Source organism: Haplochromis burtoni, unplaced genomic scaffold, assembly GCF_018398535.1.
Source record: "Haplochromis burtoni strain Fernald_Lab_line unplaced genomic scaffold, NCSU_Asbu1 Contig_205, whole genome shotgun sequence".
NCBI classification, from domain to species: Eukaryota; Metazoa; Chordata; class Actinopteri; order Cichliformes; family Cichlidae; genus Haplochromis; species Haplochromis burtoni.
The window spans coordinates 850,745-872,973 of record NW_024582566.1 but is presented as its reverse complement, the minus strand read 5'-3'; the positions used below and the strand labels follow the sequence as shown (position 1 = coordinate 872,973).

The following is a 22,229-nucleotide window of genomic DNA, read 5'->3' as shown; positions in this document are numbered from 1 at the left end:
CGCTGACAACATTGCACATCACTCCTTTGATTTGCAGCTTCAAACTCAACCCTGTCTGACCCTCTCTTCACCTGCACAACACTATTCCCATACTCTTCCTGTCCACTACTCTATTTTTCCTTCTCCATCATGGTAGAATAGTTTGAATCCACCTCCAGTGCTCCTGGCTTTGCTTCCTTTCCACCTGGTCTCCTGTACACACACAAACACACTATATCTGCCTTCCTTCTCTACATACCATCTGCCATCTCCCTTTATCAGTCATGGTCCCACCTCTCACCTCCACACTCCTGCTTTTTTGTCACCCTCACTGCCTCCTAACACACCTTCCCCCCTTCCCCTTGTCTTGTCAGCAGGCTGTAGCTCAGGTAGACCAGCTCATCTGCTAGTTGGAGGGTTGGCAGTTCAGCCGCTGGCTGCTTCAGCACACATAAAATAGTGAACAATGAGCTGCTCTCCAATACAATCATCAGAGAGTCAGTGTTTGATAAGTGTTGTTAACTTGGGTCCCAACTGATATGGAAATCTCATTCCTAATAATCTGCATTTTTGATCTGGCACTGATTTTACACTGTTCTGTCCTCAGCATTTGTCTTGGGGAGCTTGGGAACAATAATAGGAATACACAGCAATTATTATTTGCTCTATTTTTTATTGTTGCCTCGTCAAAGTTATATCAATACAAGTATGAGCGTGTGCAATGTTACAATCACATTTAGCAGTGAACGTGCAATTGTATAGCTTTCCAGCAGATGGCAGTGCAGACTCTATGCGCAACGAGATTGAGCAGGTGAATGGTTTCTAATTTATTGTGAATGATATTATTTGGAGATAGAAAATCGGTAAACACTATCAGATTTATTTTATTGCACTGAAAATGATAGCCAATAGGTTGAATTTAGAGTAAAGGATTTAGTGGTAGTTTAATAAAGCTTTTATATATCACATCCACAGTAAAGGGTTACTTTTTACACAGATTTTTAAACTTTTCGAACCAACAACTTTTTAAAAAGTTTTTAATATTCTTTTATTATTATAAAAGAATATTAAAAACTGAAAGAAAGCAGAATGACATTTTCCAGTAGTTGTGCAACAGCCTTCAAGTTCTACAATTTTGCCAACAGAACTATGTTTAAAAATGTTCTATTAGAAGCTATTTACAGGGGGAAAGTTTATAATTCTTCGTATTTATTTCTTGTATTTTCCTAAAAATCCAGTTGGGCGGGAAAATGGCGGAAGTTGCAAGTTTGCGGGTTGTGCGCTGTGCATGCGCGCGCCCCATTCTGTGAGCGCACGAGCAGGCTGCACCTCGAGGAAGAATCTCATCTGTGAAGACACTCAAAGTACGGTTATTCTACCTGGGCTAGTTTTACTACATTACTGTCACTTATGAAACCAATTTTCGAAGAACAAGATGTAGTTATTATCAGTTTTATTAATCCCGTCGTGCTGTTTTTAGTTAGCGCTTCCAATGCTAACAGGTATCGCCTTTGACGTCCACTCGTAGTTTTTTTTGGTTTTGAGTGTATTCTCGAAACAGCGCTTTAAAAATGACTAATTTTAACTGTGCAAACACTTGACTTAAAGCGTTATTTCGTGTTTGCGTCTAAATTGAGGGCGGAAGTTAGCCGCCGCCCTGCTCCCGCCTGCTCGATGTGTCTTGATTAGCTAGAAGAAGCGCGAAGTCATTTTCTGTACTTCAGAGTTTGCATTTAGAGCCACATTTGCTTTGCAACAGTCGACGTTTCGATTAAAGACACTTGCGCATTGTAAGTGTTTGTTAAAACCATTATATTGTTTTAAGTGCACATCACTTCTCGCGTGGTAGTCGTCACGTGCTAGATTCTCAGGAAAAGTTTAGCTTTTAATGTCGGAATGAAAGCGACAAAAAAAAAAGGGGGGGGTGTCTTCGTTATCGTACGTGATTTACAAAATTTCTTGTGGTACTTTTTTCCTCAGGTGAGCAAGAATGGACGAGTGGGAAGAACAGGTAAGCTAGTGTAATATCCGAAGGCCACGCGTACGCACTTCGCTGAGCCAGTCAGGCAGCGTCCGACTGAAATTGCCCATGTTTACAGGAAACCGCTACCTCTGGTACTTGTGCACTCACCAGCCACACCTCAAATGCAGGTATGTTCCACTTCAGATTGTCTGCTTTAATTCTTTCTTCCAAGGGTTAAAATAAAGATTGGAGGCAGGTTAAGATTTATTTTGGTTTTATTCTGTATTTTAAAACATGTTTTTAGGTACACAAGGGGATTTCTGGAGCTCTGATCGTGGTGAATTTCAAAGAGGTGAGTGTAGAAAGACGATGGAGCCCTTACAGGAAGCGTCTTGCGTGACATTGAGGAGTGATTTAAATGTGTTCTTCCAGGTCGTGGTGGACGGGGCAGAGGAAGAGGAGGATTTAAAAACTCATCCTTCTCAGGTGCGCATTTAACACTGTTTAAGAAGTAGTATAATTGTCCTTTGAGCAAGTAAACGTATGAAAATTAGCATTATGTATGAGCTGTGAGGTGAAAAGCCAGTAGGCGTGTGTGTGTGCGCCCGTCATTTGGCAAGCAATCATAGCTTTAAATAAAAAATATCCACCAACCTCTGGAGTTTCACCTGCAGCAATTAAGTTTCTTTTTTTTGGTGCCTGGTGAAGACCCATGTGAGCAAGGGAAACTGGATATGACGTGCAAGGGCTGCATCTAAACACTGAAACTGACACTGTTTGGCATTTTAGTGGTGAAATTGTCCTGGATAATCCTCATTTCTGGATGACAAATTAGAGTAGATTTGATGTGGAAGAATGCTTTTTGGGATTGCATACAGCAGGGGTGTCCAATTTCAGGCCTCTAGTGCCTGTGCCCTGCAGGTTTTAGATCTCACCCTGGGTCAACACACCTGAATCAAATGATTAGTTCCTTAGCAGGCTTCTGGAGGACATGTTCAGGATGTAATTTATCCATTCAAATCAGCTGTGCTGGATCATGGACACATCTAAGACCTGCAGGACACCGGCCCATACAGTGTAAAAGATGAAAAGTGGAGGCAGTGTAATAGTGCATTAAACCTGTTTATCAGCCTCCATGGGGTTAAAGCTGTTGTTGCACAGACAGTCCTGAGCTCAGAAAATACTTTTCCTGATGAACTTTTGGAGGTTTTCCTGATGACTTCATGGCCCTAATGTCTCAATTTGGCTCACTACTGAATAAAACGTGTCAGTTCTTGTTCAGGGCTTGTTCGCAAAGCACGAACAAGCCCTTCACACGATGGAAATGCGGATGCTGCGATGGTGCCTAGGCCTGACACGATGGGACCACATCATGAACACCGACGTTAGAAAGAGGATGGGAATCGCGCCAATCACTGATAAGATGCAAGAAGCGAGGCTGCGGTGGTACGGACATGTGGTACGGAGCGATGAGAACTCAGTGGTGAGAACAGCACTGCGGCTCAGCCCCCAAGGACGTCGACCTAGAGGCAGACCAAAGCGGAGATGGATGGACCGAATCAAGGACGACGTGAAGAAGATCGAAGCCGATCTGACCGACGCCCTTGATCGACCCAAGTGGAGCCGACTTTGCAGAAAAGCGGACCCTGCAACCGAGCGGGAAAAACGCTAGGAGGAAGAAGAAGTTCTTGTTCATTTTGATCATTCTGTGTCAGATTTATGCACTGTGCTCAAGACATTACTCCATCAGTGTGTGCTTTCAGTCAGACCCAGCTCTTATTTCAAAAGGACAATGTTTGCAGCTAGAGCAGTTGCCCCCCGCTGGCTGTTTAAAGAATGTTGCGTTATGGCACTTGGCTCTAGTTTTCAGACCACAAGGTTTGCTTGATACTGTCACACACAGTACTTATCACAGAGGTGCCAATGGAGGAGCATGCAGGTGGTGGGAGAAATGGTTATCACGTTGTAGTAGGTGCATTCAGACGATTGTCGAAGGTATCTAATTTTAGTTATCTGATTTTTTTTTTTTTTTTTTTAAGGTGCTGAGGACAGTGCAAACGGTAAGCATGAAGAGTATTACATGAGCTGTTGTAGTTTTCCTCATTGTGTTTCCTGAGGGTTGTTTCTTCCTTTCAGATGGTGACAGCCAGAATAATACAGCAGAAAGGAGTAGCTTCAGCCGAAGAGGAGGCCGTGGTGGGGGTGTGTGTGGGGGGGGATATATACTGTTGGTCATCTCAGTGGAATGTTAGGCATTTGTAATACAGTTTCACAGATTATGAAAACTCTTCAAATTACAAATGCTGAAAGAAAAACCCTCAACTAGCAGTGTGAAAGAGGATTAACAAGCTTGTTCAGTCAGTAAAGCAGTGGTAATGCTGTGCCAGTATGCATATTTATGCTGTAGTGAATAGAGCTGTTGATGGATGTAATATAAGTTGTGTGTTATCAGGGCGTGGCAGAGGATTCGGCAGAACGGATCACGGTGATTTTGACGGTAATAACTGGAATATTGACGTGTACGTCTGTTTGGCTTTGAGCTGGAACGCGTCTGACTTGATGTTCTTATTTTTACAGCCAATGAAGAGAATGGTGACCATACAAATGGTAGTGTTAATATTCCCATTAAGACACAAAAGTAGACTGAAAGAAATGCTTGTTTACAGTGTGAGCATTTTCTGCTTTTCAGTGTCGAGAGGAAGAAGAGGGGGCAGAGGAGGAAGCTATAGGCAAGGTACGAGTCTGATTCCACTCGTGGTGGGTTTTTTCCACTGCATGCAAATGCCACATTGACTCGTACTTGTTAGTGCTTTTTTACTACAAGCCTTAATCACACATTCACATGCATTCATACATGTATTGTTTTTCCTATAGCCTAAGCACTGTGTAAACTAAATGTTCACACACTCGCACTCCAGTGGGTGCACGTCGGGCTTCACCTGGGTTGGAAAAGCTGAGGGTCGATTAGTAGACTGTTGTGACTCTGCAGACCTCCTGATAAATTTGATTGCAGTCAGTGTGGATTTTGAGTAAGAATAGCAGTTAATTGACTTGTGTTTTAAAGGTGGTGAACAGGGTGGCAGAGGCGGCTTTGGAGGAGGTGAGTAAACGAGCAGTTCTGATCATGTGCAAATCTGTCAGAGGTGTCAGAAGTGTAATTTGTGTTGTGCTGCAGGCTACCGTGGGAAAGATGAAGAGGTCTTTGCTCAAGGTTGTTTTTCATTATTGACCTCAATGATTCAGTGCACATAGGTTTGAAAGATTTACTGATGTGGCTGGCATCTGTGTGTAACACAGGGAACCAGGATACACCTACAGAGAAGACAGATGACAGTGATAGTAAGTTAAACTTCCTGTTCAGAGATCTGCAGCATGCCAGCTTTATCTTCCATTATGTGCAGCATTTCTGTTTCCATGATGCAGGACCCAGGGTTACCTACGTTCCCCCACCACCCTCTGAAGATGAGGAGTCCATTTTTTCCCATTATGAGTCCGGTGTCAACTTTGACAAGTACGATGAGATCTTGGTGGATGTCAGTGGAACCAACCCACCACCAGCTATAATGGTAAGAAATGTTAGGGGGCAATCCAGTAGGTACACAAATCTGTTATCAGCAGTTCTTTGCTGGCTTGGTACAAAACTGGTTACATCAGTGTCACACACTGATGTATGCAAAGTGAACATTTTCATGCCTGTCTGAGGAAAGTGTGTAGTGAGGGGTTTTACAGCATTAAAACATCTATAATAATTGTAAAAGAAATAAAGTTGGGTACTTCGGATTTCACCTATCGCAGGTTATTTTTAGAATGTAACTACCGCGATAAACGAGGGATCGCTGTATACCATAAGGAAATGGAGCTGGCGTGTAATTTCTTTTCAAGTGGTCAGATCAGCTGTTCGTGAAAGATTTTGTGTAACTAGTTCAGTCTACTGGAAAAAAGCTGTTAAGATCTTATTTTTAAAGCCAAAGCAGCACACGTTGTGATTGCGATTCCATTATCAGTATCACTTATTTCTCCTTGGCTCCGCTTTGAAAGTAAGCAGCTTGTCAAAGATGTTATGTTTGTGTGAATGTAATTGCCTGCTGTGGCATGTTAGAGCCTGCATTTACTCAAGAAAAATAACGTATTATTTTTAATGTTAAACCAAGATGGCTGCCAAGTGGTGAGACTGTCTTGTAGAATTGAGTTTTATTATTTGAAGTTGATGTTTGTATGCATTTCAGGGACAGCTGTGAGCCATTTAACGATGCAAATGATGAGCTGACAGAAAGGCGAGACTTTCTGCAGCCTGTAAGATGGCTGTTAACTTGTAGGACGGCACACAGGAGCAAGTTAATACACAAGACTGCAACACTTGCGTTAGTTTCTAGTAGGGCTGTGCGATATGACAAAAAATCTCATATCAGATAGAAGACATTTATCGTCCTGACAACGATGTAAATCACAAAATGTAACATTTTCTGTGAATCTCGGGCAGCTCGACTTGCGTTTAGTGTTTCCAGCTGCGCGTCATGTACCTGGAGTGTTTTAACCGATGCATGAAACGATACATTTTTAGACATAAGCTGTAACGGCGCCGTTTTCTCTCAAAGTTTGAGTCTAAGCTCTATTTTTTAGCACCTGACGGCTCTTTTTTTGCTTCTCATCCGTAAACTCTCTGCATACTCTTTGATGTGATTCAGTTTATTTTGAAAAGTCTCAAAAGGATCTTGAGCTTTATTGTGAAAGGTTTATGTGGAAAACAAACAAGCGGACAGTGGAGCCACGCGATGGTTTTACCATTGCTAACGAAAACACGTAAAAACAGGCGCTATTCGTCTGTAGTGTGGTTACATTAAATATAAGAGAAAGAGAGAACTGTAAGAAATTAATATAGCCACTACAGTGACATCAAAACCATGAAAAATATTGCTGTACACAGTTTATTTTACGACACCACGAAACAAACGACAGCGTAAAATAGGGCTGAACGATTATGGAAAATAATCTAATTGCGATTTTTTGCCCCAATATTGCGATTGCGATGCGATATGCGATTATTTTTTAAGGTCTTTGTCTTCTGTATTATTAAACAAAGACAAGCAATACATCATATAGTATGGCCAATACTATATTACATTAATTTTAAACTGTTCTTTCCTGGAAGACAGACCTCTGTTATGATGACATGAGGTGATGCATGAATTGATGACTGACATTTTTATTTAACTTCTTCAATCACAACAGTATATTTGAACATACACAATAGTTTATTTTTAGCTTACAAACATCTGAGCATAAAGTGCTGACAAGGAACCCTGGTGTAAACATTAAAATGAAAGTCAGTACAATGTGCAGATTGCAGAAATATACATAAAAAAAATCAGTGGCTTTACCACACTCAGTTTTTCGACATCTGTGAACTACTAGACAGTCATTCAATTAAAAAATAATATTAAATAAATAAAACTAATAAATAAAAAATACACACATCTTACTGATCTCTGCAGTCAGTAACATTACACATAAAGTGCAAACATAATAGCAATTGTATAAACACACACACAAACACGCCTTTAAAATTTAAAGGCGTGAAATTGGACGGTCTAGTTCTGATTAGCGTCACCGCTGTCTCGGTGGAGTTTAATAAACTCGGCCGTCTGCTTCTTGCTATCTAAAATATAACCAGACACTGGTGTAAATTCTCGACTGTCTCATACTTCTGTTTAATCAGTTTTCTGTTTGACGTTTAGTCAGCTGTGTGAAAACCAAGGAGGAACCCACCCGGGGGATTAATAAAGTTTTATTTTATCTAATCTAATAACTTTAATCTCAGCCAAACCGATTTACTCACGAACAAACAAAACACTGAAAAAAGCCCAACAATAACATTTTTAGGTTGTCTAAGTGACTTATATATTACGTTTAACCCGAGCAGCGAAACTCCGCGGTGATCTGAAAATGATGTGCCGGGAGTTGTGCCGTTCTCGGCCGCATCAGTAACCCTCGAGCTCCCGGCTAGCTGTCGAGCTGGTGGGTAGCAGACGCCTCTGAAAACGTCGAAGCACTTTTGCAAATATGGGATATCTTGATAAACCGAGCAGATATTTGATGTTTACACAACTACTTTCTCGCCTGAAAATATGTTAAAAGTTTATTTTGTGACCCAGAAAGATTAGTATGAGTAATTTTAAAACTTAGTAGCGGCCGCCATTGCTGGAAACTGGAGTTTGGCTGGGCCGCGCTATGAATTCTGGGATATGGTAGTAATTTGGACAGCCTTCGGCGCGTCGCTGTGACGTAATCGGTCTACAAATGCGGCCTCAGGAGGATGCAGCCCATGAATTTGGACATGTCCAGAGTATAATCGCAGCCTTTGCGGTTAGAAAATTGCACTTGATCATGTCGCGATATTATCGCAAATGCGATATATCGTTCAGCCCTAGCGTAAAATGAAACAGACGGTTTTATGTTATCTGATATATGTGGTTATAGTGAACAGCCCTAGTTTCTAGTATAACCGTGCAGCTGGACACCATTCTGGTCAGATTTCTGGTGACTTCCCGCACTGGTTGAAGGAGCCGGCTCTGTTATAGTTGGAGCTGTTTGGAAGCAGCTCTAAGGCTGAGTTCAAACAGCTGCGTGAAACCTGAAGTAATTTAAAGCATGGTGTCACAGCAATATTGACTTGCCCTCCATGCTGGTGTACATTTCTTCTGCTTTCTCTCAGACATTTGATGAAGCAGCGCTGTGCGAGTCCCTAAAGAGAAACGTCAGCAAGTCTGGTTATGTGAAGCCCACCCCTGTGCAGAAGCACGGCATCCCCATCGTTTCTGCTGGCAGGGATCTCATGGCCTGCGCCCAGACTGGCTCTGGTAAAACGGTACGGTTTGGGAGAGTTGAACCTGGGTGTAGACCTGCTTGTGGACAGAGGTTAAATGTGGTCTCCCTCCACCAGGCTGCCTTCCTGCTACCAATCCTTCAACAGCTGATGGCAGATGGCGCGGCGGCCAGTTGCTTCAGTGAGACGCAGGAGCCTGAAGCCATCATTGTGGCGCCAACTAGGGAGCTCATCAACCAGATTTACCTGGAGGCCAGGAAGTTTGCCTATGGGTGTGTTTCTTTGTCAAAGCCAAAGAATAAGTGAACTCCACCAACATGTAGATAGAAGGTAAATTCAAGATGTTTGTCTCCACTCTGCAGCACATGTGTGCGACCTGTTGTAGTGTATGGTGGAGTCAGCACTGGACACCAAATAAGAGACCTCTCCAGGGGCTGCAATGTGTTGTGTGGAACACCAGGACGACTGCTGGACATGATTGGAAGAGGAAAGGTAAGGCCGTTTAAAGGTACCATCGATTGGATGACAAAATTGTGCAGCGCTTTCAGATGCTAATAAATGTGTGTTCCAGGTTGGCTTGACCAAAGTGCGTTACTTGGTGCTGGATGAGGCTGACCGCATGTTGGATATGGGCTTTGAGCCTGACATGCGCCGCCTGGTGGGCTCTCCTGGGATGCCATCGAAAGAGAACCGTCAGACTCTGATGTTCAGTGCTACTTTCCCCGAGGACATCCAGAGGTCTGCTGCCAGTTTGTACTCCTGACATACAACCAGGTCTGAATGCCTGCCAGCTCATCTCAGTGTGTGTGTGTGTGTGTGTGTGTGTGTGTGATATAGGCTGGCAGCTGACTTTCTAAAGACTGACTATTTGTTCTTGGCCGTGGGAATTGTGGGTGGAGCCTGCAGTGATGTGGAGCAGACATTTGTGCAGGTCACCAAGTTCGCTAAGAGGGATCAGCTTTTAGACCTCCTGAAATCAACAGGTATTTTAAGGCAACGATTTCAAGCTTCTGGGTTTCCAGTGTTGAGAAGAACTAAAGGTCAAAACAAACGATAGCTCAGTGTAACCGAACTGTGTGTTGTGGGTTTGTGCTGCAGGATCGGCGCGCACCATGGTGTTTGTAGAGACCAAGAGACAGGCTGATTTTATTGCCGTAATCTTGTGTCAGGAGAAGTTTCCAACTACCAGCATTCACGGGTAAGTGGTGTTTGTCTGTTTACTGTGGCTTTCATGGAGATGGTTGTCCTTTGTGTGACGTACTCACACATGCACTGATAACACAGTTCCACCCCCACACTTGCCTCTGTAAACTACCACTGTGCTATACTTTGTGCAATAACCCAAACTGTAAATAAATTGTGGGTATATATGTATATATTAGGGGTGCAACGATATTCGTATCGATATTGAACCGTTCGATACAGTGCTTTCGGTTCGGTACGCATATGTATCGAACAATACAAATTTTTAATTTATTTTATCAACTTTCCTTCTGACGATGCTGTCTGTGTGGAGCGCTCAGTGGATCTGCGCTCGACAGTGCAGCCTAGGCGGAGTAGTCGAACACAGATTCACTGAGCGCAGCACAAGCTAGCAAGACAGAAGTTAAGCTCTCCTTGCAACATGGCAAATTGAACCTCCGCCACCCTCATTCAGATCTGGCCTTTGGAACTATTTTGGTTTTCATGTGACGTATGACCCTGAAGGTAAGCGCGTCATGGACTAAAGTAAAACAGTATGTTGGATGTGCCACGCAATGCTCAATTACATGGGTGGGAACTAGTGTGTTAGCGCAGTTAGCTTGTTAACGTGTTGGCCGTCCAGCCCCACGCACGGGGTGATCTGCGGTAGCTCGTTAAAGGAGATTTGCCGTGTTGTGGCGTTAACGTCATTTCAGATTAACGCTGACAGCACTAGTGGGAACACAACGAATATGACTGCACATTTACGCCGACATCATCCTCGTGCAAAGACAAGTGGAAGCAGACAAAAACAACAAGCAGCATGCTACAAACTTTACCCGAGTCATTTAGACAGCCGTTAGCACAGGATTCTCCTTATGGGGACCTGATATGTTTAATATGCTGCTGAGAATATAGCCCAGAAGAAGCGTATAGTAGAGCTTTTATTTTGAAAGAGCCATTTCTCTGTAATAAACTCTTTTCCAAAGATGAGGGATTCCTCCATCAGATTTATTTTTTATTACTTTGTTTCAGCAACATTAAATTTAAAAACTGTACTTTTGAGTTAAAATATATATTTATAATTTTAATAAATGACAAATTAAAAAGGCATGAACTTTTTTTTTGTATTGAAAAAATATCGAACCGTGACACCAAAGTATCGAACCGAACCCTGAATTTTGTGTATCGTTGCACCCCTAGTAGATACATACACTTTTCTTTTTTCTAAATACTGTTCATATGTATATAGTGCTGCAGAAACTGTGCACCTCACCTTTCTTCCCCCACATGTCTGGAGATGCTCTAGATCTCACTGTACATCTATTCTATTCTATGTGCTGTGCTGGCTGCCAGTGACCGTGAGCAGTGGCAGCGAGAGCAGGCCCTTGGAGACTTCCGCTCTGGCAAATGTCCTGTCCTGGTGGCAACCTCTGTAGGTGCCCGTGGACTCGATATTCCAGATGTGCAGCTCGTGGTGAACTTTGACCTACCAAACAATATCGACGAGTATGTCCATCGTATCGGTAGAACCGGCCGCTGTGGCAACACCGGGAGGGCAGTGTCCTTCTATGATCCAGACGCTAACAGTGAGTTGGCTCGATCACTGGTCACAATCCTGTCCAAGGTGAGAACGCTGCACTACAACTACACAATGTGCATCACCACAAGTGCGTAAGGTGAGACCTGAGTGCTTTAAGCGAGATGTTTGGGATTGGCAGGCCCAGCAGGAGGTTCCCTCGTGGTTAGAGGCGGCTGCGTTCAGCGGCCATGGCCCCTCTGGCTTTAACCCACCCAGGAAACATTTTGCCTCCACAGACTTGAGGAAGGTAACTGGTTCAAGTTGTTTTGCACTGAATTCTCTGAGATGTTGTAGTGTTTCACATTGTGGTCCTTCTTCAGGGTCCACAGGGAGGCCTTTTCCAGGACAGCAGTGTAACGAGCCAGCTGGCAGCACAGACGGCTGCTGACGATGAAGAATGGGAGTGAGAGCGGCGCAGTCGCACAGCAATGATCCCAATTTTCTAAATTGTTGAGCTTGTTGGTATTTTTAGTTTTGTTGGAAGAATAGTTTGTCACAGGCCAGAGAGTTAAAATGTTAGTACAGATAAAGTACTGTCATCAATATGTTGTAAAGTCTGTTTGTTTTGGGGTTTTCTTTTTGTTTTTTTTAGTATTATTACTTTTTTGGAGTTAAACAGTTTTTGTGTAAACAGCGTGTGTCTTACTCAAAGCCAATCTCATTGTAGTTCTGTTTCTTATCTGAATAAATGTTTAAAGCAACACTTTCATTTATTACAGCCAGCTCAGTAGGTCCTTCAGGAATGATTCAAACACACCTGGAAAACCCAGCTGCTGCCTGGAAATCGATTAAATTCATTCATTCACATTCAATCCATTTCCAGACAGGTGCTGAGTCCCAGTGCGCAGTGGTCTGCTTCCAGTCCCAGAGATGGTTGATGTGGATCAGGAGGACCCAGCACCTCTCACGATGTATTCAATCACTGAGCACTGGGACCCAGAAGGGGCGTTTCCATGGAGGTTGCTGGGCTGAAGGCCTTTAATATCCACAGTATTCCTGAGTTCGTGCAGTTACACCTGATTGAAAGCAGAAGATTTTTTTTTTCCTGCTTGCACTGTTGATGCTTGCAGGGTTACACCTTCAGTGTTCATAAGTTTCTCTCACTGCAGTTTCTTTCACTTGGCTGAAATAGCAACACGTTGTGGATACACTAGGTATGCTTTAATAAGTGGTGAGGACAATACATTAGCAGTGCCTCACCCATCACCTCCCACAGACTGATGATCTAAAACTATGGCCCAGTGTTCTCTGGGTCAACATCAAGAGCACCAAGGCGTACAACTACCTGCAACAAAACTGATCAAGTACTGCTCTTTATTTTTCTTAACGCAGCCATAGAGGGCGCTGTTTGTAAACTGAAACATGCTGAAATTAATGGCAACATTTGTCTACATTTAGCTCCAAACCTTATAAAAAAAACATGTTTGGGTTTTGCTTGTTTTGTTTTTTTTTTTAGTCACTTTTTCCAACGTTTACATTTGTTACAGGAAGCTAAATATTTAGCACATTTATTCTACTGGTCAATGGAAATACTGAAATAAAAGCCCTGCTGTAGTGGTCAGGTTGTGACTGCTCTGCCTTGATGGTCACTTCTCACCAGGATGTCCAGCAATTTAGCTGAAAACATGGGCAGAGCCGTTTTGGTTCAGCAGCAGTGCACCTTCAGCAGCTGTTCTGTACATTACTAGAACAAATTAAAAATGAAAAGACTCGGATGCAGGTGAAGGGCAGACTTTCAGCTTTAGTTCAGTGGGTTGGACAAAAAGATTGGATAAAGATGTGAGGAACTAAAGCTCCTTTTCAACAGAATCCCTTCATTTCAGAGACTCATTAGTATTTGGACAAATGAACTTTAAGTGGAATGTTCATTTCTATTACTTTATTCGAACGCTGCCCAATCACCGTGACTACATTTAGCTGGATGTGGGCTGACTGTCTCTAAACACCTCAGAGTTCATCCAGCTGCTTCTGTCCTGTGTCACGTCATCAATAAACACTAGTGTCCCAGTGGCAGCCGAGACCGCCCAAACCATCACACTGCCTCTGCGGTGTTTTTACAGATGATGTGAGTTGTTCCACACCTCCAATTTTTTTTTTTTTTCCATCATTCTGGTAGAGGTTTCATGTGTCCAAAGCACGTTTGTCCAAAACTGTGCTGGCTTTTTTACATGTTTTTTTTTTTTAAACGAAGTCCAATCTAGCCTTCCTATTCGTGAGGCTGCAGCGAACCCTCTGTATTTACCTTCATATAGTCTTCTCTTTATGGTAGACTTTGAAATTGATACGCCTGCCTGCTGGAGAGTGTTGTTCACTTGGTTCACTGTTGTCATGGGGTTTCTCTTCACCATGGAAATGATTCATGTAGCAATTTCTCGGATTGGTTGTTCTGTTCAGTTCTGTTTGACCACATGTTGCCTGTTCACAGTAAAATTTCCAAATGCGAACACTACACCTTAAATCATCTCCAGGCCATTTATCTGCTTAATTGATAACAACATAACGAAGGAATTGTCCATACCTGCCTATGAGCCTTCGAGTCCCTTGTCCAATTACCTTTGTTGCCTTCAAAAAGAGGGTAAGACGAAGAAACTCCTAAATGCTTCATCCAATTCCAACATGGATAATCAAAGCTGAGTCTGCACATCATGTCCATGATATAACTATAAGCGGAATATGTTTCAGTAAACGAAACTCGTCAGTGTCCAAATATACACGGACCTAGCTGCAGGCCTTTTCTACTCTGAGTGCTCAGAGCACTTTGTACGACACATCTCAGTTACACATTCACAGCAAACACATTAGTGCTTTTTCTGTCCAACATTCACACAGTCACAGTCAGATAAACCCACTGGGAGCTGTAGAGCACCCGCAGATCAAATCGCCAACTTAGTAGACAAACCCGCTCTAGCCACGCCCACGCCACACGTTTTGTGGTGTAATGTCTCCTTTAATTATCAGTATTTAAGACATCAACATTTTGATTTGACACACATGAGTGAAGTGCTAATCTACACGATAAAAATGGTTCAGTGCTCTGTGTAATGGGTAGACCATAGTATCATAGTCTGAGTCTACACGTTCCATGAAAGGGTAACAGAAGCCTTAGGGATGTATCTGTGGTTGCATTTCAGGTTCCTCTTCCATCAGTTCCTCAAGATCGTGCTCCACACTCATGTTTTGTGTAGGAAAAACAAGACCTGCAAACACAATACAAAAGATGTTGTGTGCTCGCCCTTGTCTTCAGCATCAACGTTACGCATAGCGAGAGGAGATTTAAGAGCAAAACCAGCACAAGATGCCTTATTGGGAAGATCTCACTGGTCTGAAGTAGGGCTGCCACAAACGATTATTCTGATAGTCGACTAGTCACCGATTATTTATGCGATTAGTCGACTAATCAGATCATCATCCACTGGACGTAAAACTACAGCTTATTGCACCAGCAGCATCTGCTCTTATATAACTATCATTAGCTTACAGCTTTAAGCTTCTAAGGTGCTAACTAAAAATAAAGACAAGATGATAGTTTATTCATTTTTAATGAAATTTGCAGATTGTTTCGGTGAAGTTTAATAAACTCCTTCTATCTAAAATATAACAGGACACCGGAGTAAATTCTCCAGCATCTCACACTTCTGATAATCAGCTGTCTGCTTGACGTTTATTCAGCTGTGTAAAAACTATAACTTTAATCTCAGCCAAACCGATTTACTCAGGAACAAATAAAATACTAAAAAAAAAAGCCAAACAACAACATTTTTAATTTATCTAAGTGACTCATATATATTTAACCTGAGTAGCGAAAGACGGCGGTGGGTTTGAAAACGATTTGCCGGGAGTCCGGTGTTCTCACGGCGCTAGTGACCTAGCCCCCGGCTAGCTATCGAGCTAGTGGGTAACAGACGTCTCCGAAAACGTCGGAGCGCTTTTGAAAATATGTGGTGTCCTGATAAACTGAGCAGATATTTGAGGTTTACACAGCTACATTCTCGCCTGAAAATATGTTAAACGTTTATTTTGTGACCCAGAAAGAATAATAAGAGTAATATTAAAACTAACTAGCTGCCGCCATTGTTGGAAACTGAGCTGGGCCGCGCTATGAATTCTGGGACACAGCTTCTTCTTCTTCGGGGTTTAACGGCAGCTGGCATCCTTGTACATGCAGTGCTGCCATCTTCTGTTTCAGTCCGTTATTACACTCTTAAATCCTGCTACTTATTCCTGCGTCTTTTGGGATCTTACAAAGCTTCAAACGACGCGTCGACTATTAAATCAGTCGTCGACGACTTTGATAGTCGACGTAATCGTGACTAGACGACTAATCGTGGCAGCCCTAGTCTGAAGCACAACAATCTTCAGAAAGCTGCACATTTGATATCGCAGTGCAGAGATATTTACTTTCTGATTCATACAAGGTACATCTGAAAAATGGAAGTGGTGAACATGCTGAATGGAAACGTATTGAAACTGTAAGCTCGATGACCAGTTTGATTTTGTGACTGCAGTGAGCATGAACAGAATTCCTGTGGTGTTTGTTTGATTCACAAGGACATCATTAATGTGTCTGGTTTTAATGTTTACAGATCATCACAGCCAAGCAGGGACATGTGCCCAACTTCCACTACTTTATTTGAGTGGAATTTAAAGATCATTATGGTGATTTTGATTTCAGTCCATTTTCTTACCAAGACATCGCCATGAAACGAGTGCTGGGAACAGAAAAAGGGAAGAACACGAATAACTGAACATTTCTAGGCTAAAGCTTTTGCCCTACAACACATTCTGGATGACAACACGTTTTAATAATATTTCACCAAAACAATGTTTCATTAACAAAGATGATTATACTTTTATTTCATGAATGAAGAGTTATGGAGGAAATGATGGTTGTAAATTTCTCCAGTGTGTGGAAAGTAAGCAGAAACTCACATGTCCATGAGTCAATCCAGGTCTACGTGACACACAGATGTATGAAAGCTTACAACTGACGAGCAAAGCACAGACAGAACCTCTGTGTTTTTATAAATACATTAGTTGTCATATAGCTCTATTTTCGAGCCACCAGGTTAACGGTGGTTTTCCTTTGATTTGAGATAAGGAGCTGACAGACACTTGGAGAAAGGATGAAGAGGCATTTGTGAAGGCTTTTGCTACTAGGAGCAGCAAAGTTGCAGCCATAGGTTTTCAAGCAGCTCCTAAAATAACATTCATTCACGATGAAAGCAAACATCTGCCCATTGTGCACACATGTGCAAATGAGCTTCTGCGTTTTGTAAGTGAAACAACAACGGCTGATGATGATGCAGCACTCACCACTCAGACTTGGAAAACAGTAAATGTCTCGTAAGCTGCAATAACATTTGGTTATTCTGGTAATCTGATGCCCTATGAACCCTTCAGCTCCAAATTTAATTTAGATATCAAGGAACAATATCAGGAAGTTATTAAAGCAAATCCAGAACCTGTTGTGTCCACCTCTTAAAATCTGCATCATAACTATAGGAGTCCAAGGTTTCCTGAACTTCTGCTTAATGGACTTTCTGTTAATGATAGAAAGTTGTCCAATAAGAACATTATTTATCCGAGAGCTGCGTTCATTCTTAGCTAACAGATCAGCTCCTCACCTCCAATCTAGACAAGTCGTGAATGAAATGATTGAAGGTGTTTAACCATCAAGTTCCTGAGGCATCGATTTAACTTGGACCCTACTGGCTGCTCTTTCTGTAACGCAGATGCAGCTGCACTGTTGTTTGGCTTCATCTAAAGACACTGATTGGTTGTTTCACAGCAAAACCAGAATATCGACCTTTAAATTAAATGTTAGAATAATCTGTGGTCATTTTTTATACACAAATTCCGTTATTTAAAAACTCGCCCTTGAAATTCATAAAATGTCCAAAAATGTTAAGCCAACCGCACATTTCCTCTAATTTTGTTTTGTAATTTACTTTTTTGAAATATTATTTCAATATATGTAATTGGATTCTTGTCACCATGTACTGCTGGTCCTTTGCTTTCTGCTCGTGTCTCTTTGTAGCGCTGCTGAGTCTGAAGATTTGCTGCGCCAAGTTTTTGTTAAAACAAAAAACGGCAGCCCTGCAGCCGCCTTCATCCGGGACCTCCGGGGCGGGGCAGTTGAGCCTGTCGTTTGTGAAGGGAGCAATTTGATTGGACGGTTTTAATGTTTTCCCTTTCAAACGCGCTCTGAACCGGAAGCTCTAAACGAGCCGAGAACTTGCAGCGCGCGGTGCTTGAATCCTCCGAGTAACGGCGGCAGGGCTCAGGCTGGCGGAGACCATGAGAGGAAGAGCTCAGCGCAAGGTAGGACTGAATGAACACGCAGTCAGAGCTTCCACTGTCAGAGGCAGGTGTGAGGCTTCACGCGTGGTTTCTGTGCCGGCAGGTGGTGACGTCAGGAAGGCTGACGGGAGCATCCAGAGGGGGTCTGTGAGTACACCCGCCTTCATGTAGCGTTTTCTGTGGCTGCATGTGTACGTGTGCCTGTTAGCGCTCTCCTCACTGTTGTTTTCAGAGCCAGCTTAGATCCAGGAACAGCTGCCTGCCCTGAGCCCGCCTACTCCCTGTACTCCACCGACTCCGAGGGCCAGGTGATGAGACCGTTCACGCTCCGCCCACATTAGCAGACCACGGGTGGCGACATGTGAAGCTAACACTTTTATTATGAGTTCTCAGGATTTATTCACTTGGTTGTGTAGCAGTACTAAATATTAACAGTGTCATCTCGGACCGGTATCACATCCAGGCATGACCGAGTCTTTGCCACAACACACACCTCAGGGTAGCAAACATGGGGAGGTGAACAGAGGAAATCTAGCACTTCCACAAAGTCCGAAGGCTTGACAGACAAACCACTAACCCACACTACCGCATCAGCGGCTCGGTGTCTGAACACATGTCAATAAACCGGACGTGTCTGCCCCCAGGTCATCAGTCTGCACAAGGGCCTGGACCGCTGTGCTGCCCTGCTCAGTGGGATCCTTCAGGCTGATAAGGCAGGTCAGAGGAGCTTCCTAATGCTGTAGATCAGCTCCGTTTGTTACAAGTCACAGTACAAAAGCTTAAAGTATCAACCTGTTCCTGTGTGGTTACACTGAGGATTTTCTGTATAAGTTAGATCTGTCCAACACTTACTGGTTGAATGCAACATAATAGTACTCTGTGTGTGTGTAAGTGTCTCCGAGGCTTCGCAGTGCAGCAGCCAAACCAAGGCTTTCCACATCAACGGGGAAAAAGAGCTTGAAGAAAGGGCCTCCAAAGGCAGGTGGGCGTGTTCGAGGTTTGCTTTACTGCACACTCTTACAAGACAGTCGCTGAGAACTAAATGACATAAAGCTCTCGTGTTAATTCCACTGTGGGACTATAAACTGCAGAGGACAGGATTACATTGATGGTGACCAAAAGCTTTTAGGACTTTTGTTCATTTGTTCTGGAAAATGGATTCAAGGCTTATAACTTAGCAACAGTTGCTTAGAGCCGCCTCTAGGAGCCTCTCAATAGTAGAGCTGAACCATCCATGTCCTGTTGGTCACATGGGGCAGAGACTAAGAACGGACCCCCGACGTCCCTCCCCAGCCACCTCCTGCAGCTCATCTGGGGGAACACTAAGACATTTCCAGGCCAGCTTAGAGATGTCGTCTTTCCAGTGTGTGATGTGCCAGGGCCGCCTTCTCGTGGGACATGCCCAAACACCCAGGAGGCATCATAATCAGGTTCCTCCCTTTGGTGTGGAACTGTAGCAGTTCCACTGCGAGTCCCTCCTGAACGACTGAAATTCTACTCTCACACTAGAGGAGAGCCCGGCCACCCTTTGGAGGAAGCTCGTTCTTTTAATCAATCACTAACAATCAATCAGGACATGAGCACCAACAAACTGATTGGCTGATGCATGCTTTATAAATATGTGAGAAAACACGTGTAGAAAGTCTAATGCTAATCATTCCTCCACCTTCCAGGCCAGAAGAGCGCGTCAGGCCAGCATGGATCGGACGGCAGAACTCCACGAGGACACCCGTCTGCCCGTCCTGCACCACATTCAGGAGTGAAGCTACATCCACCTCAGAAACCATGTCCCACCCAGCTGCAGTCTCACTTACTTTCACCTCGGCTTCTTCCTCGCACCGTCAGTCCGCCCCGGCACGAGGCGTCCGTCCTTCTGTCTGTGCGTCAGTCCTCCTCTCTCTCGAGCCATCGGACTGCCTGCCGGCCTGACTCTGAGACGCCTCGCACTGCGTGTGATGAAGCACAAGAGTTTGTTCCTGTGAGAGACACGCACACCCAGAGTCCCAGCACACACACACTCACACATGCACACGGAGACAGCTGCAGTATGAAGATGGCACACTTCCAGCTGGAGCCTGGACAAGCTGAGGAGAGCAACACTGAGGCACAGACAAAAGCTCACAAGCTTCAGCATCTGTTCGCACAACTCAAGGCTCTGATTGCTGGACAAGGTAAAGTGACTGTGTGCATCTCACCCCTGGACCCTGCCAGACATCACTCACACAAACACAACCTCCTGAATGCATCCAACACTAAGCTACATGTCACTGATGTGGGAGCTCAGCAAAGTTCTGCTGACGTGGACTTCTGCTGTAGCCACACACAGGACGTGAGCCTCTGTGTCACACGTGCTGACGATGTTAGAGATGTCACAGTGTGTGTGTGTTTGTGTGTGTGTGTCAGGCAGTGTAGCAGAGAGCCTACTCAGTCATCTGGAGCAGACGGTGTCCACAGCACAGATGAATAATAGTGCTTCAAACACCCAGAGTGTGTCAGACCTGCACAGGTGAGACACACGACGTCCTTCACTTCACTGGACTCTGACGTTTTTGGTATAACGTGTGTGTGTGTGTGTGTGTGTGTGTGTGTGTCCTAGGTGTGTGAGGAACCTGGACCAGCAGCCAGAGACGGAGAGACATCAGAACCAGGCGATGCTCTGTAACTGTAAATTGTGTGACAGTCATAAATAGTTGTGTATTTATTTCATTTGTATTAAAATAACACAGTCAGCTCGAGCTGCGCCACACTAAGGTAAAGACCCAACAACAGACACGCTGTGATTTTACTGTTGGGTTCAGTTTGGTGTGCTCAGTCACGGTAAAAAGCTTTAACTGACTGGGGAGTAATTGAAAAGGTCTCCACAGGGCAGAGACTTCAGGAAGAGCTCACTGCTGCTCAGTCCAGGCTGCAGGAACTCCAAGATGACCTGACGGACCTACGGCAAACCCTGCAGGACACACAGAGCCAGCTGAGAGACCGAGAGGCTGAAACTGCACTCGTTAAGATGGGTACGCACTCGCAGTGTCCTGCTGATGATCTGAGCTGTGGGCTCTTTGTGATGAAATCTCCTCCATTATCAAAGTGAAAGACACTGCCATGAACAACATCGTGTGTGTGTGCGTGCGTGTGTGTGTGTGTGTGTGTGTGTCTGCGCGCGCGCAGAGCTGGAGGCCAGTAAGAGTAGGTTACTGGACAGTGAGCGGGAGAGGAGTAAGCTGGCCTCGCTGGCACAGCAAAGGCTGAAGGAGATGGAGCACCTCCACAGGTGGGCCTGTGTGGCTGGGCGTCACCCCCCAGAATGAGCCCTACAGCTGCTTTAACAATGCTGTTAATACATGAAAGTGACACGATTCAGAACTGTTCCTCACTCATGTCGTCTTCTGCTTCAGTCTCCTCTCAGCAGATCATGTTGTTGACAGCTCTGTGTCAGAGACGAGCCAACACCAGCACAGACGGATGCCAGCGCCCCCTACTGACCACATCGCCCAATACCTGAAGTCTCTTAGCCAGATAGCGCCTGTGCAGTGTGTGGATGCAGAGAGAGATTCAGACTCGGCACATCTAGACGTCACAGCTCAGAGGAGAGAAGATCGTGCAGGGACTCGGCACGAGTCTGATCGTGAGCGGTCCGCTGGTCCAGGTGAAGCCCTGCGGCCAGAGGACGCTCGCAGGCAGCTGTTTAACTCCACGCTGTCCCAGAGTGAAACGGAGTCTGTGTGGTCTGATTTGACCTTTGACACCAGAGACGAAGCAGCGTTCAGAGACGGCCTGGCAGCTTTGGACGCTAGCATAGCCAGTCTGCAGAAGACTATTAAGCTGGACCTGAGGAGGTGACCGTGCTGGTCTTTGTGTTCATGCATGTTTGGGCCGTGCTGATGAACTGTTCTGTAAAGTGTTGTTTAAGATTGGGAATAAAAATGTTTTTATGAATGTCTTCATGGACAGACACTGCTTTGTTCTGCTGCTCGTGGAGGTGTACAACTTTCTAACAAGTCATAACATACAGAACATACACCAAAAATGATCCTTCGTTCTGGCGGCCGGGACACTCAAACTCCTGAGAGAAAAAACCTGGACTGAAGGGAAAGTATTGAGATGATCCCAGAGGCTGTGCAGGTGCATTATCTCTGGGGTCAATATAAATGTAGACGGGCAAAATAAATCCAGCAGCCACAAGTTTGAGTGCACGGTGTCGTCCACGAATGTGGAGCACAGCTCTTTATACACAGCTAGAGCGCAGGCTGGTGTCACAGCGACGCTCTGTCCCACGTAGTGACGTCATCTCTGAGTCCAGGCAGTCTTTGGGTTTCTCGTCAGGCGGCCTGATGTCACCTTGTAGAAAACCGTCTGACATTTAACTCAAACATGTTTAAACTATAAATGTATTTGTGATAAAAATC

General features: G+C 44.2%; 2 protein-coding genes across 6 annotated transcripts; both read left to right on the top strand.

The window, feature by feature from the left end:
- The first annotated feature begins 1,234 nt into the window (after nt 1-1,234).
- Nucleotides 1,235-12,230, top strand: ddx4 (DEAD (Asp-Glu-Ala-Asp) box polypeptide 4). Of its 3 annotated transcripts, none has more exons than XM_005938720.3 (23): nt 1,235-1,343; nt 1,960-1,990; nt 2,079-2,130; nt 2,247-2,294; nt 2,375-2,428; nt 3,982-4,002; nt 4,079-4,144; nt 4,395-4,439; nt 4,520-4,549; nt 4,632-4,676; nt 5,007-5,042; nt 5,118-5,153; nt 5,240-5,281; nt 5,366-5,508; nt 8,655-8,807; nt 8,883-9,037; nt 9,128-9,257; nt 9,337-9,503; nt 9,603-9,748; nt 9,864-9,963; nt 11,304-11,574; nt 11,669-11,776; nt 11,850-12,230. In XM_005938720.3, exons 2-23 carry the CDS (start codon nt 1,970-1,972, stop codon nt 11,934-11,936), a joined length of 1,956 nt encoding a protein of 651 aa, XP_005938782.1. In that variant the 5' UTR covers nt 1,235-1,343; nt 1,960-1,969; the 3' UTR covers nt 11,937-12,230. The 3 variants fall into 3 exon arrangements, with proteins under 3 accessions (XP_005938782.1, XP_042082228.1, XP_005938783.1); XM_042226294.1 differs by lacking the exon at nt 1,235-1,343 and adding an exon at nt 1,424-1,481; XM_005938721.3 differs by lacking the exon at nt 1,235-1,343 and adding an exon at nt 1,642-1,769.
- A 5,486-nt stretch (nt 12,231-17,716) lies between these two features.
- On the top strand, nt 17,717-22,172 carry ccdc14 (coiled-coil domain containing 14). 3 transcript variants are annotated; one of them, XM_042226296.1, is made up of 11 exons: nt 17,717-17,850; nt 17,933-17,976; nt 18,062-18,137; nt 18,474-18,546; nt 18,722-18,811; nt 19,503-20,000; nt 20,233-20,335; nt 20,426-20,487; nt 20,694-20,837; nt 20,992-21,094; nt 21,219-22,172. In XM_042226296.1, the coding sequence occupies exons 1-11, from the start codon at nt 17,827-17,829 to the stop codon at nt 21,661-21,663; spliced, it is 1,662 nt and encodes a 553-aa protein (XP_042082230.1). In that variant the 5' UTR covers nt 17,717-17,826; the 3' UTR covers nt 21,664-22,172. The 3 variants fall into 3 exon arrangements, with proteins under 3 accessions (XP_042082230.1, XP_042082229.1, XP_042082231.1); XM_042226295.1 differs by having other exon boundaries at nt 20,426-20,493; XM_042226297.1 differs by lacking the exon at nt 20,992-21,094 and having other exon boundaries at nt 20,426-20,493; nt 21,219-21,452.
- The last annotated feature ends 57 nt before the right edge of the window (nt 22,173-22,229 follow it).

What these genes read in the sequence shown, in the direction of transcription:
- ddx4 (XM_005938720.3), top strand. Translation starts at nt 1,970, where the DNA reads ATGGACGAGTGGGAAGAACAG. An exon ending in ACATGATTGGAAGAGGAAAG is followed by an intron (nt 9,258 to 9,336) that starts GTAAGGCCGTTT and finishes TGTGTGTTCCAG; the next exon opens with GTTGGCTTGACCAAAGTGCG. An exon ending in TGGTCACAATCCTGTCCAAG is followed by an intron (nt 11,575 to 11,668) that starts GTGAGAACGCTG and finishes TGGGATTGGCAG; the next exon opens with GCCCAGCAGGAGGTTCCCTC.
- ccdc14 (XM_042226295.1), top strand. Translation starts at nt 17,827, where the DNA reads ATGAGAGGAAGAGCTCAGCGCAAG. An exon ending in AGTGTGTCAGACCTGCACAG is followed by an intron (nt 20,336 to 20,425) that starts GTGAGACACACG and finishes TGTGTGTCCTAG; the next exon opens with GTGTGTGAGGAACCTGGACC. An exon ending in GAGATGGAGCACCTCCACAG is followed by an intron (nt 21,095 to 21,218) that starts GTGGGCCTGTGT and finishes CTTCTGCTTCAG; the next exon opens with TCTCCTCTCAGCAGATCATG.